This window comes from Podarcis pityusensis (genome assembly GCF_964106645.2).
Source record: "Podarcis pityusensis genome assembly, chromosome: 14".
NCBI lineage: Eukaryota > Metazoa > Chordata > Lepidosauria > Squamata > Lacertidae > Podarcis > Podarcis pityusensis.
Window position 1 is genome coordinate 617,137 of NC_138039.1, and position 13,325 is coordinate 630,461.

Here is a 13,325-nt window from a genome sequence, read left to right on the forward strand (position 1 = left end):
GACAGCTATTTCTGCCCGGCTTCTGATGTTGAAGCGGAAAAGATAGAAAGCAGCAGCCACCTATTGCATGCAAGCTACCATTTCCCTCTAAGTAGCACATCTCCAGCCTTTGCAATGGAAGCAGCCAAAGGATGGACCATCACAAAGTTTTAGTCCTATGGAGTTTTTAGTTACCTTTCGGGGTTGCGGCTACAGACACCCAAGCGCATTGGATGCGAGTCAGACCTCTTGCATGCATCGGGGCATGTTTCTGCCTAAAAAGGTTTGAAGTGCTAGTGTGAAAAAGAAAGGGTAGATTCCTCATCAACCCCCCCCCCCCGCCGCCAAAAAAAAACAACCTCATGAACTTACTGGTTAAAAGGCTGCTTGTGTGTTCTATATAGAATCCCTGCTAGAGCTAGTTAAAAGTCCAAGAACAAGTGACAATTTGCAGTGCTCTTGGCTAAACAACTTGCACTGAATGCTAGTCCTGTGAAGGGCATCTTAGAGAGCCCACCAAAGTTCTTAAGGACAAGTGATTCTCGGAAGAGGCGGCCAGTTTTACGCTAGAAAGAGTACAAGGCCAAAATGGCAATCCATTCGATTCTGAGCTTCCCGCACTCTTCCCTTTGGGAGATGCCTGTTGCAGAAGCACAGCCACTGGGAACAACGGCATGTGCATCATTTAAAAACAAATCCAGGCTCCAGTACAGACTAAATGGCAAGAACAATATAAAGCCTCTCTCCTGCTCTAGAGTAAGCTTAAGACCGCCAACCCGTTTTTGTGCACAGTACAAACACTTCCTCAACTCCATCCTTATAGAGTCAAACCTTGGTTCTCAAACGGCTCCGTTATCGAACGTTTCGGCTCCCGAACGCTGAAAACCCGGAAGTAAATGCTCCCATTTTGCTCCCATATTGAATTGAGGCTTCCACTTTCAGTTTTTGAATGTTTCAGAAGTCTTCTGGAACAGATTATGTTCGAAAACCGAGGTTCTACTGTATATGAGCAGCTAGAAATGCAAGCCCCAATTCTCCCCCCTTGGGACTAGCCCCTAGCACCAGACCACCTTCCAAAAGATGTGGGTTGCACAGCACTTGCTGGAGCTGACAGCAGTTGTTCAGACGATGGGGAAAGCAGCAAGTTGGGGGCAGCCTGAGGAAACCTCTCGCTGTTCATCCCAATCGCTTTTAGTGAAACATATTTATTACACAGGCATGTTACACCCACATGTTTAATGGTTGGCACAGATCAACGGGTACAGAGGGATGCTCAAGGTGAGCCACACCTAACAACCCATAATCTTGGCCAGCGAACACAGGCCGAGACGCGGCGGCAGCTGCACCTGCAATGAGGAGGCCCTGAAGCAACTGCAGTGTGTTTCAGCGTCTCTCTTCGCTCCCCCTCAAGCCGCTCCAGGGACCTGCTCTGTACAGATTTGAGCTGACGGCCACCAAAGAAGCTGTTTTCTCCCATGGTGGAGCACAGTTCAGTCCGAGTGCATCATCTAAGCGGAAGGCTTAGTCATGTCTTTGCCACAGCTCTTCCAGTCAAAGAAAAATCACACACACATGGAAGTGATAAGAGGCAGCTGAGTGGGCAAAGCACCGGCGGATTCACCATCAAGGCCCATAGAAACTCCTCAGAACCGCCGTCTCCGCTTTTTGGAGTGCCGTTGCTTCTCCCTCCGGGCTTCTGCAGTCGTGAAGGTAATGCAGTGCGCGTCGAGGAAGTCCATCAGCCTGCCCATCGCAATCTTGACGCCGCTTTCCTTCAGTTCTGCCTGCAGCCCAGCCAACTCAATGGGCTGGTACAGGAGGATTTGGCGCCAAAGAGCTGGCTTGGAGGTGAGGTGGCGCCGCAAGGCTTCTAGTTTGTGTGCCTCGCGGGCTGCAGCCTGAGAAGCCGGGACGGGCTCCTCCTCTTCCTCCTCGACCAGCGAGCCGAACTCCATTGAAGAAGAGCTGAGTGAGTGAGAGAGAGAGAGAGAGAGAGAGAGGGTCAGAAGCTCTTCCCTTCACTGGCCCTTTGCGAGGAGTCAGGGACACACCGCTGCTCTCGCCAGAGGACCAGGCGCCACACAAGGAGAAAACATAGGAGGCAGATTGTTGGCAATTTAGCAGACTGGGAAGCAGGTTTCCAGGTATTTACTCATTTCATAAAATGTATACATCACTAGACTGTAAACCACTTTGAGGTTTAAAGTTTTTTTTAACAAAATAAAACAATAAAATTACCAGTAAACGGTAAACAAAACAATAACATTACCAGTAAAACATTCAATAAACTAAAACCAAATTTAAGCACACGCCCCTATTCTGCGTGTCCAGACAGGCTCATCTAAAGAGGAGCGTTTTTAGCAGGTGCCAAAAAGAGGACCGTGAAGGCGCTTGCCTTGTGTCCAGTGGCAGGGAGTTCCAAAGTGTAGGTGGAGCCACGCTAAAGGATTGGAGTTCTTACCAAGACAGAACAAGATGCAAAGGACTGAATGTGGGGCCTTCTGCATGCAAAGAAGGTGTTCTGCCCTGCCCTTCCCAAACCCTGTTGCAGCAAAAGTAACGGCCTGCCTAAGCACCATTGGAAAACCACTCTAGCCTGGCTCTGGGCACACAAATCCACTTCCTAAGTCTCTCTGCTCTTGCTGTGTTTCTAAAGAAGCCCTGATTCCACCTGGGACAGCGATGTTAGGCAGGGGGCCAAGGCTGCTATGAAAACTCAAGAGAGGGCAGAAGAGCAGAGGGATGGGGGGTGGGCTGGTTTCAGCTCCTGAGCAAATTCCCACTGAGCAGATTATGTGGAGACAGAGGGACAGGACACACTTTCAAGGGGTGAGAAAGGCTGGGTTTGGGTTTTGGCAGCCTGGCCATTGTCTGGGCAGATGTGTTCAGCGGCCTTTTCCGGCCAGAGGGAACCAGCAGGAAGGAGCATGCCACCCCCAGCCAACCTCCTACCTCTGGGATGCTACGGACACATCACTGCCGGTCCCTGAAGATGCAGTCGATTCCTGGGAGGCCGTGGGCGCCGTGTCCTTGGTGCTTCCTCCAGGGGGAAATCCTGTGGGAAGCGAGGCTGTCCCCTGCAGCGGCCCTGAAGTGGGGGGCTCAAGCCCCTCACGGCCTCCGCCAGAAGGATCCCTGAAGCCGCCAACAGCCTGGCTTCCCCCAGCGCCCTGGCGAGGCTCAGCAGATCCGGGCAGGCGCTTGCCAACGGGGCTGGAGGCGACGGCCAGCCTTCGCTTCCTCGGGACCGGCTGGGCTGGGCTGTGGGGCAAGGCCAGCTGGGAGGCCACAGCTGCCTGTTCCTGGGGGTTGGCTCTGGCCCCTTGGTGAGTGTACTGAAATATCTCCTTCAGCTTCAAGATCATCTTCCGCTTTGGGAGAGCACGGACTCCAAACCTGAGAAGAAACAAGAGACAAGCGGTCACAGGGGCAAACGCTGCAGCCTTCCTCTCCCTGCCAGAGCAGCCTGTCCCCCGCCCCCCGACAGCACCCACCTGTGCAGCTCCTTCTTCAGCTTTGGGGTCTCCATGACGGAGTAAGATGGCATTGGGGTGGGCGGAGCTGCCTTCGGCGTCTCGCTCCCGGTCTCAAAGGCAAGATCTGGAACAGAGCAAGGTGGGCGCAGCCCTCAGGAGGTTTAGCTGGGCTGCCTGGCGAGTGGAAGGTGACCAGCAGGGACAAAGGGGCTTTGCCAAGTGGCCAGAGAGCCAGTGCCACACAGCACAAGCCCAGAGCCCCATGCCAAGTGCTCCCCACCCTCTGCTCCCCCCGGGCCCAGAGTGGCCACTTACCAGGCGTTCTCTGGGTCAGAGGAAAGACCTCACTGCTATCAGAGTCTTCTCCTGTCGAAGCACCCCTCTCTCCGAAGTGGGGGGCAGCTGCTCCCCCAGTCGTGGGACTCCTAGCTGGCGGAGTCCCCAGTGGGGTTGGGGCATTTGCTGTCAGAAAAAGAAGGCTGTCCCCTTCCTCCGAGCGACACAGGGAGTCCTCCCCAGGCACAAGGGGGCCCCTCTGGGGCCAAGGGGCTGCTGAATCAAGTTCCTCTTTGCTGTCGCCCACGACCACCACGGGGCTGCTGGCAGACTTCTTCCGGGCAGGCGGGGGTCCCAGCAGAGGCAGCCTGGTAGCGGAGCTGTAGGTGGGTGGGCTCTCTCCAGCCCCTTTAGACCCCTGCTCCTCAGTCCCAGGGGCCAAGGTGGGCTTGGCCGGCTCTGGGCGGCTGGAGCTGCACCCGCCCAGCAGAGGAGTGTCTGGCACTCTCCAACTGGAGGCCTCTTCCCAGCTCTCTTCTCCATTGCTGGCCAGCCTCAGAAGCAGAGGACTTCCTCCACCAGCGTCCCAAAACTCCCCAGGACCCACCTCACGGGCGGGTGGCAGGGACGGCCTCTGCCCACTGGAAACATCTGCCCCCCCTTGGCTCGACTGACACTGCGAGGCCCCTGTGCGTGGCCCAGAGAGGGCCGCTCCGGCAAGCTCTGCCTCTTCATCAGAATCCAAGAGCACAATGGGGCTGCCCTCTGAGGCCCCACGGCTGCCTGGGCTGCAGCCAGGACCTGGGGTCTTGTTCCGCGCAGGCCGCTCCAACTCGCTGTTCAGAGGGGGAGAGAACAGGCCCCGAGTGCTCAGAGAGAGGAGGGCCAAGGGGCTGGTGGGTGAGGCCGGCCTCCGTTTGGGAGAGGAGGATCCCAGGGGCAAGAGGTCCCTCGGTGGCCCCTGGAGGAGGCCGGGAAATCCCCGAGACGCAGGGCCTGGGCTGGCTGCACTGCCCCTCTGCTCCTCGGCACCACGGCTCTGCTGAGAGAGCCCAGAGCGGTCACCCCGGGTGGCAGGAAACAGGACTGCCGAGTGCTCGTGCTGCTCCGAATTCTCCTCCTCCATCTGGGGCACTCTTCTGGAGGCAGCTCTGAGGGGGGCCCCTGGGCCACTGGCAGCAGCAGCAGCTGGCAACTGGGACTGTTCTGGGCAGAGGCTTCCCGTCCACTCTGCCGTGGCTGCCCTGCCCTCTGCAGGCTCCCGTGGCACCTTCCTGGGGTCGGTGGCTCCCTTGCAGACGACGAGCCCATCATGGGCAGCTCTGCGCTGGGTGGCAGCAAACTCGTAGATCTGCTCCAGCTCCTGCTCACCCACTTCCTCGCTGTCGGCTTCCTCCAGCTGTCCACCCTGCAGGAAGGCTTCTTCCTCTTCGTCCAGCCACATGGATTTCAGGAGCCCCTCAAAGGTCTCGGCTCTGTCCTCTCCTGCCTCCTCTTCAGCTCCAGGAGCCCCCGGGCCAGGCTGGCAGCCAAGGCAGACGCCAGCCAGTTCCGTCACTCCAAACCTGAAACAAAAGACGTGCGTGCAAATGCGCTTCCAAGAGAGGGGGGAAAGTGTCTCCATCAGGCGTCAAAGCGGAAGTCAGCCTGGGGGGGCAGGGGGCAGGGAGCAGGGAGCAGGGCCCAATCCAGCAGCAGCAAGGAAAACACCAGGAAGCAACAGCCCACCAACCTCCTGGCCAAAGCAGCCACTTCCGACAGCACATGGCGAGGGACGGAGACGTCGGCCGTGTAAAGGTAGCTCAGGAACACGCCCAGGGCCTCCTTCGACACATCGCTCAGCAGCACCCGGCGGGTCCCTGCGCCCCCTTCTTCAGCCACGAGGAAACCTTCGCAGCCAGCCTGGCAAGAGACGGAGGACTGTGGAGCAGCCAGCAGATTGGGGCATCATTCCCTCTTGCCAAAGTGCCCCTAAGCAGCCTGGCTGCAGGCCTGCAGGGAGAGCTTTCTCTTCCTCCTTGGACGAAAGGCAAGCTCCAATCCCTCCCCCCCTCTCTTGCCCTTTTTGGCACCCGCTTCCCTTGGTCCTCCTTGCCTCCTCTCACCCCACACGCCCTCCTGCACAAGCAGCTCTTGCCTGCAACAGCGCATGGCTGCTGGGGTCTCTGCGGAGCAGGCCCTCCTCTCCTGTGGCTCCTGCGCTGGAGCGGCAAGAGCCAAAGGCTGCAGCGGATTCCATCGCCCTCCCCCAGGCAGGCCACACGGCTGGGCTTCCTCCTCAAATCTCAGCCAACATGAAGAGAAAACGGCAAGGGCAAAGTCTTGCTCCTTGCCTGATACCCACAGACCCAGAACCCAGGCCAGGATCAAGGAGACCCCTTGGGGTGATGTGCCCCCCAGCCGCACGTCCTTACCATTTCCATCAGCTGTGGGCACCGTGCATAAAGCACAAACAGGTGCGCATAGAGGAGCTCCCCAGTGTCCACCTGAAACTGGACGTCACTCAGGTGAGGGTTGTTCACCATCCCTCTGAAGGCATCCGCCAAGGAGCCCAGCGGGAGCTGAGAGAGAGGAGAGAGAGAGGGAGAGAGTGGCCACACCCCACCTCCTGCTCCAGCTCCTTCCTGGAAAGCAGGGGCTAAACGGACCTTGAGGAAGGACCGCAGTGGGGCTCAAACCCCCCTAACCCCCTCATGAAGAGGCACCCAGCTGTCCCTCGCGCATCCACAAGGGGCTCAGGGGGGCTTCCTCCCAGGGGGTTTCGGGATCCTCTGCTTCCCAGCTAACACAGTGCCCCCCTTCCAACCAAACATGGGGATCTAACCTTACCATTTGAGGACAGCTCCTTTGGGGCAGCTGCTTCTCCAGTGGTTGGAGAAAACTGCTCTGCAGAACGTCGCCAGAAAGCCAACCTTGACCTGGAGCAAAGGGAGAAAAAAACAGGCCCACAATAAGTAACCTGACGACCGGCTCTGGGTCCAGGCAGGTCTCTGCCCCCGTCCGCAGCCCAGACTCCTCTTTGCAGGCTCAGTTCTGCACCTGCCGGCCCCTTTTCCCCAAGGAAGTCCTTGCTCACCCGGCCCCTCCTGCTGCCACTGGGTGAGGGTCAGCCCTTCTCCCGCCAGCTCCGCCAGGTCCTGCAGCGCCTCTCCATCGCCCGGTCGGCCAGGCAGCCTCTCCCTCGAATCTCCAGAGGCGCATCCTGGCAGAAGCACAGCACCAGCCGGCCCCTGCTCCCTCTCGGCCGGTCCGATGGGCCCCGATGATGGCAAAGCCATGCCCAGCACAGCTCCCTGGAAAGGAAGGTTTGGGGTGCAGACATGAGGTTTAGCCTCAACACGCCAGACGCCAACCCAAATGGCAACACCCACCATCTCTCAACCCATATATATGTGTGTGTGTGTATACACACACACACACACACACACACACACAGTGGACGCTCGGGTTGCAAATGTGTTCAATGTGGGATGCACATTCACAACTCGCAGTGGCGCATCTGTGCGCGTGCGGATTGCGATTCAGCACTTCTGTGCATGCGCAAAGCACGATTTAGTGCTTCTGCGCATGCGTGACCGCCAAAACCTAGAAGTAACCCGTTCCAGTACTTCCGTGTTTCAGAGGTCCATGAACCGAAAAAAACGCAACCTGAAGCATCTGTAACCCAAGGTACGACTGTGTGTGTGTACACACACACACACACACACATTCACACACACACTCTTTGTGTGTGTGTAATTTTTATTAAATTTCCTGTTTTACAATTTAAAGTACTCATTTTTACATTTTTAAGATATCAATGACTTCCCTTCTTCTCTTTCCATGGTTCATTTTACATATCCCAAATCCCTGCATATTTTACAGAAACTATACCATTCAGTATTTCATTATCACAACCATAGCTTATTTACACTGTTGAATTTATCTAAATGCTGCCAGTGTTTTCAGCTGTACACAGGTCTTTCCCATACATTCAATAAATGTTTTCCAATCTCTTTAAACATATGTTCTTCTTGTTCTCTTATTCTATGTGCTGAGTCTGCAAGCTGCGCATATTCCACCAGTTTAAGTTGCCATTCTCCTTTAGCTGGGACCTCGCTCCTTTTCCATTTCTGGACGGCATCTCTCAACCCTTGTCCAGTCTCCTAGGATGGAGGTGTCTGATCTCAGGCTGGGGAGCGGCGTCTTCCTATCTGCCTGTGGGCAGCCAGCCCCAGAGCACCCAGGGGAAGAGCGAGGCTGGCCCCGAACCAAGGGGGCCATTTCATGTCCAAAACACCCCACCCACCTCCCCTCCCCATTCTGCCTGGAAACTACAGCCAGCAGAGGAGGGGACTGGGGGTCACCTGCTTCTCCCCACCTCAGGGCAGAGCATCCTGGGCCTGCTGAGACCCCCTCCGTGGTCCAAGGCCCCCCCTCATGCCCCAGAGGCAGCAGCAGGAAGAGACTGGGAACCAGGAGAACAGTCAGAAGGAAAGAGAAACAGAATGAAGCACTCCTGTTATACAAAAATCTCCAAATGGGTCCGAACTTCAATGTCTAAAACTCCTGGTAGAGGACAAGAATCTAGAGATTACGCTAAGGGTGGCCAAATTCTGTGCAACTGCCATAAAGCTTAGGGAACAAGCTGTATTACCAAAATGATTAAGGTTTTAAATGATAATTTTGGGTTATATTTTAGTGACCAAGATTTAATACATATTTTTAACTACCGCTATATCTGAATTGTCTCTGTTATACCCAATTGCAATTCAATGTATCCCTGTTATATTTTATGATTTTCCTGATATTGTAAGTGACCCGGAACTGGTCTGTGACCGTAATAATAGAATAGGATTAAGCAAAAGTGGAGGCCCCGGCGAATAATAGACACAGATCTGGCCTCAAGGGGGCATGTTGAAGCCACCAGTGGCACTTCTGGGAAGCTCCTCGGCCGGGCCAGGGTGCCAGAACCCAGGAGTGAGTCCTGGGCTCCGTTGCTCCCTGGCTAGACAGGGATCCTGTGACTCTCCCCTCCCCTCCTCCGCTTGTAAGAGCTGCTGTGCACAAACTGCCCTGGGCTCAGCGGCGCTGTTCCGGGGGGGGGGGGAGGAGAGGCCCTTGCTCAGGGCTCTGCGGGGAGGGCAGCCCCAGGATCAACCGCCCAGAAGGAGCTCCCGTTTCAAAAGGGCTCTCCAGGACTGGATCCCAAGCAGGCAGTCCCAGGAACACCAATGTGCGGATGAGACCCCCTGCACCTTGCCAGCCTGATTACTGAGCACCTAATAAGCAGGCAGCAGGAGTTGGAGCCCCCCCCCCCCGACACAGACACCGACCTCCTCGGGCGTCTGCAACAAAACAGAGCGGGCGAAGTCCGTGGCCTGAAAGCTGCCCGGGGGACACAGTCCTGCCAAGGAGCTGGCTTCCCACAAAGAGCCGTGGGCACCCCCTGCTCCCCGGGACAGCTCAATGAGTCGGCTGGGGGGGAGCTGGGGGGTGCTGGGGAACTCCTCCTCCGCTTCGGAGAGCAGCTGCGCCACACGAGCCTCCATCCTCCGGCGGGCCTCCTGGGGGTCCTGGGCCAGCAGCAGAGGCAGAGGCTTCGCTCGGGTCTTCTTCTCTAGGAAGCAACAAACAGGGAACGGGGCTGAGAGCCGCGGAGGAAGCCCCTGCCTGCCCCACAGCAAACGCCGCCCAGGCCTCCGAAGGGCAAGGAGGAGAAGCAGCGGGAGGAAGCAGCCCCAAAGCAGCAGGGGCCACAGCCGTTCCCCACATCCCCCTCTGGGAACAAGGGCATTTCGTCTGAGAAGCTTCTGTTGAAGGATCCTGGCAGGAGAGGGTCAGAGAGGCAGAAGGGACCCCAGGGGTCATCCAGTCCAACCCCCGCAGTGAAGAAATCGCAACCACAGACATAAATGCAGGAAATGGAAATGCTAAAGATCTGGCCTGGGATGAAAGGCACCCAGGAGCTCCAGAAACCCACTCCCCCCCCCAGCTTCCTGGCACAGCAGGCCAAAAGCAGCCCATCTCAGCACTGGGCTCTTCCTGGCGCCTCAACAGGATAAGATGCACCAAGGCAAAGGTTCTCAAGAGAGCTGAAGAATAAGCACATTTCCAGAGGACATAGAAGGAACCCGCGAGTTGCCTTGAGCCCAGAAGCCAGAGGCAGCCACCAGAGACCTCCCCCGGGGGCCGGTCACCTTCCGCCGGGCCCTGCCTGGAGCTCACCTGCTTTTCGGGGCTTCCTGCTTTGCAAAGCGGTGTCCTGCCTGCTCCCAGCCAGCCGTTTGGTCTTCCCCATCTCCTCCTCCTCCAAGAGAGAGCGGGACATGGCCATGGCAACCAGCAGATCCTCCGTCGCTCCATCCACCTCGGCCACCGCCTTGCGTTTCTTCGGCAAGCGTTGCACGGAAGAGGCACCTTTTCGCTTGGAGCCGCTGGACGGGGCAGGAGAGGTCGGTTAACCCAGCTCAGGAGCTGCAGTGGGCAACAGCTGTCCGTCCCCCCAATCTGAGTGGACCACCCTAAGCGTCCTGCAAGACTCCTGTCTACAGACCAGGCTGCCTTTCAGAGGGGAAGTGCTCCTATATCTGCAGACCAGGAAGCTCCCCCCCTGCAGGGCTGCTCCATCTATAAGCCCAGATCTAGCATCTAAACCACCTCTTCTGATTCAAGAGAGCTGGGCGGGTGCCAACCACCTACTGGCAAGATCTCACTCCTGACGATGACAGCTCCCAGCTGCTTCAGGCAGACATGAAATAGGGCAAGGAACAAGAGGGCAGCAGGAGGCCACAGGAACTGCCCCGTGGTACCAAGCAGTGCCTCCCCAAGAAGCACTTTCAAAAAATGGTCCTGGAGGCAGCAGCAAAACCGCTGCCTAGGATGTCCCCAGTGCCCACCTCCCTGGGCCGCTCCAGAAGGACAGCAAGGTCCACAGCGCCAAAAGACCAAGGAAAAGGAGAAGAGGGACCCTTCCAATGACAAGTGTGATGTCGCCAGCCAGGGTGACCAAGCCACTTCAGCACCACTGTAGACCAGTATGAAGTAAGCAGCACATAAGTGGCACACAAAACACTACCAAACCATTCTATGTTCTAAATATTATATTAATAATCCAAAAATTGAGAGAACAAGGTACAAGATCTACAACAAAAGCCACAAACAGAAAACTCATTCAAATTGCGTCCAAAAGGAACATTCCATCTTTAAAGTTCCTTTAGCCAGGCTCCTGTAGATATCAACGAAGATAAGTTTGATCAAGTGGAGTGTCAGTGATGTTACGCACCAGAGTTAGACAGGGTACTGGCGTTTGTCACCTGTTTCGCCCATGAAGAGTCTCGGGCTTCTTCAGTTTTCTGTTTGCGGCTTTTGTAGTAGATCTTGTACCTTGTTCTCTCAATTTTTGGATTATTAATATAATATTTAGAACATAGAATGGTTTGGTAGTGTTTCGTGTGCCGCTTGCTTCATACTGGTCTACAACGAGAATTGGTAGCATAGGTTCATTTCTTCAGTACTTCAGCACCACTGAGCAATCCTGAAGGCAGGTCAGCGGTTTTCTCCAAATATGCTGCTCTCTCAAGTCCCAAGAGGAGGAGGGCTGCTCAGAACTTGGGGGTCTTCTCAAGAAGGGGAATGGGTGCAGCCCCTCTACCCAAGTGAAGCATTAATTGCACCCCAGGCCCACCCCGTGAAGCCCCCCCCCCCGGCTCACTCAAGAGGCCAAGAGGAGGAAGAGCTTCACTGAGCAAGGCTCCACATCCAAGGGAGGCTGGGCCCTGAAGGGCTCTTGCTGGAGGGGACTCTGGACTCACCTCTGGGCGGCTGGGGGGCCAAGGAGCAAGGTCTGCTGTTGCTGCTGCCGTACCGCCTGAAGGAGCAGCGTGGGGGGGACCTCCATCCTGGCAGCGCAGCGCTTCAAGTGGCTGCCCCGACTCCGGAGGGAGCTGAAGCCCTTTCCGCAGATGGGGCACTCGGGGACAACCGGGCCCCTGGCAGGGGGGGCAGAAAGGGGGCCCTCCAGGTCGTCCAGGCACCTGGAGGAAAAGGAGAGTCTCTTCAGGCAGGAAGCCCTCAGAGGAGAGGAGGACCCCCGCCCCACCCCAGCTCAGCTGCTAAAGAAGCCTTTTATTTTTCATTGAGGTTTTATTCATATTTGATTGAACTCTTTACGGTAGATTAAATAGAAAAGGGAAAAAGGGAAAAAAACATGGAAACATTGCAAACTATGTAATGTATATAATAATAATAATAATAATAATTTTTATTTATACCCCGCCCTCCCCAGCCAAGACCAGGCTCAGGGCGGCTAACACCAGGTATAAAAACAATTGATTAAAATCAATTGGCTTAGCCAGCTGCCCCCCTGGCTGAGCCAGGCCTGGCCTGAGTCTCCCAGCAACGTCCCCTCTCTCCAGCCGTCTCCCCCAACCAAGGAGCCCCCACCTGTTGACATGCTGCTCCCTCCGGACGGAGTTCATGGCAGAGAGGTCCTTCTGGCAGATCTGGCAGAACACCCAGCCGGCCTCCTCCAGGCTTCCCGGCTGCAGCTCCGGATGAGCAGCCCCATGGCACCCCCAGGACTGGACTAGGGGGGAAGAAGAGAGTCAGGCCCCCTGGCTCCCTCGGAGCAGCCTCAGGCTGTGGTCTGGCGCCTGGGACAGTGCCGGTGCCTCTGGGGCGCAGGAGGAGCCTGGAAAGCATTTCCCAAGCCTCAGCTGTGACGTTTGGACAGCGACCAGCCTTGGGACCCAGACCTTCGATCCAGCAAGCAGGTTTGGGCAGGATCCTGTTTTCCTTGGATGCAAACGCTGCATCTGAGCTGGGGGGTGAAGGATCTGCCCAGTGCCAACACCACCACCCCCAACACGTCAACACTGAGCCATGGCAGGACACGGGGCAGTCCTGACACTGACCGTCCCGGCAAGCGGGTGGCCTCCTGGCACGGTCCTCCTCCTCCTCCTTCCTGGCTGAGGCGCCGGGCAGCACCAGGGGCTCCTGGGTCACCTGCGCGGATCCCTGCTCCTCCTGCGGCTGCCCCTGCCAGGGGCGGCTGCATCTTCCTCCTCCGCCGCGTCCTCCTTCCTCTGCTGCTGCGTCTCCCGCTCCTGGAGGGGCTCCTGCCGGGGAAAAACCAGGCGGGCTCCATTTGCTGCTGCGAAGAGAGGAGCTGCCCCCTGTGTGCCCCCCCCAGGCCCCCCACCCCACCAGAACTCCCAGAAACAGGCTGACACACGCCTCCCCCCCGCAGCGCTTCTTGGTCCGACCCGCCTGAGCGAAGCCAAAGGAAGCGGGTCATACCAATGAGCGATGCGGGGGGGAGTCCGGACGCCCCTGAAGGGGCTTCTCCGCCATGCTGGGTCTTCCCGGGGGCCTCCGCCTCGTCCCCGCGGGCAGGAGCAGGGGGAGGCGGGCGGAGGCGGCGGAGGCGGCGACCCCCCTGGGGACCCCCCGCCAATTTGAGGCGCCCGCGGCGGGACGCCCGGAACTCGTCCTCCGAGTCGCCCATGGGCGGCGGAGTGCCTACCGCGCATGCGCTGATCGAGGCCGGAGGACTCGCCATAGAGACGCAGAGGGGAGAGCGGCCGGGATGGGAAGCGGAAGCGCTCCCCGCCC

At 57.3% G+C, this 13,325-nt stretch overlaps 1 protein-coding gene across 2 annotated transcripts; it reads right to left on the reverse strand.

Moving 5' to 3' along the window:
- Nucleotides 1–1,200: 1,200 nt before the first annotated feature.
- SLX4 (SLX4 structure-specific endonuclease subunit) lies at nucleotides 1,201–13,272 on the reverse strand (the record flags this gene model as incomplete). 2 transcript variants are annotated; one of them, XM_080981444.1, is made up of 14 exons in its annotated part: nucleotides 1,201–1,944; nucleotides 2,932–3,375; nucleotides 3,474–3,579; nucleotides 3,771–5,296; nucleotides 5,464–5,633; nucleotides 6,146–6,292; nucleotides 6,561–6,649; nucleotides 6,808–7,024; nucleotides 9,047–9,330; nucleotides 9,939–10,147; nucleotides 11,525–11,746; nucleotides 12,156–12,297; nucleotides 12,626–12,829; nucleotides 13,011–13,272. In XM_080981444.1, the coding sequence occupies 14 exons, from the start codon at nucleotides 13,270–13,272 to the stop codon at nucleotides 1,623–1,625; spliced, it is 4,344 nt and encodes a 1,447-aa protein (XP_080837570.1). In that variant the 3' UTR covers nucleotides 1,201–1,622. The 2 variants fall into 2 exon arrangements, with proteins under 2 accessions (XP_080837570.1, XP_080837569.1); XM_080981443.1 differs by having other exon boundaries at nucleotides 6,146–6,355; nucleotides 13,011–13,236.
- Between the last annotated feature and the right edge of the window lie 53 nt (nucleotides 13,273–13,325).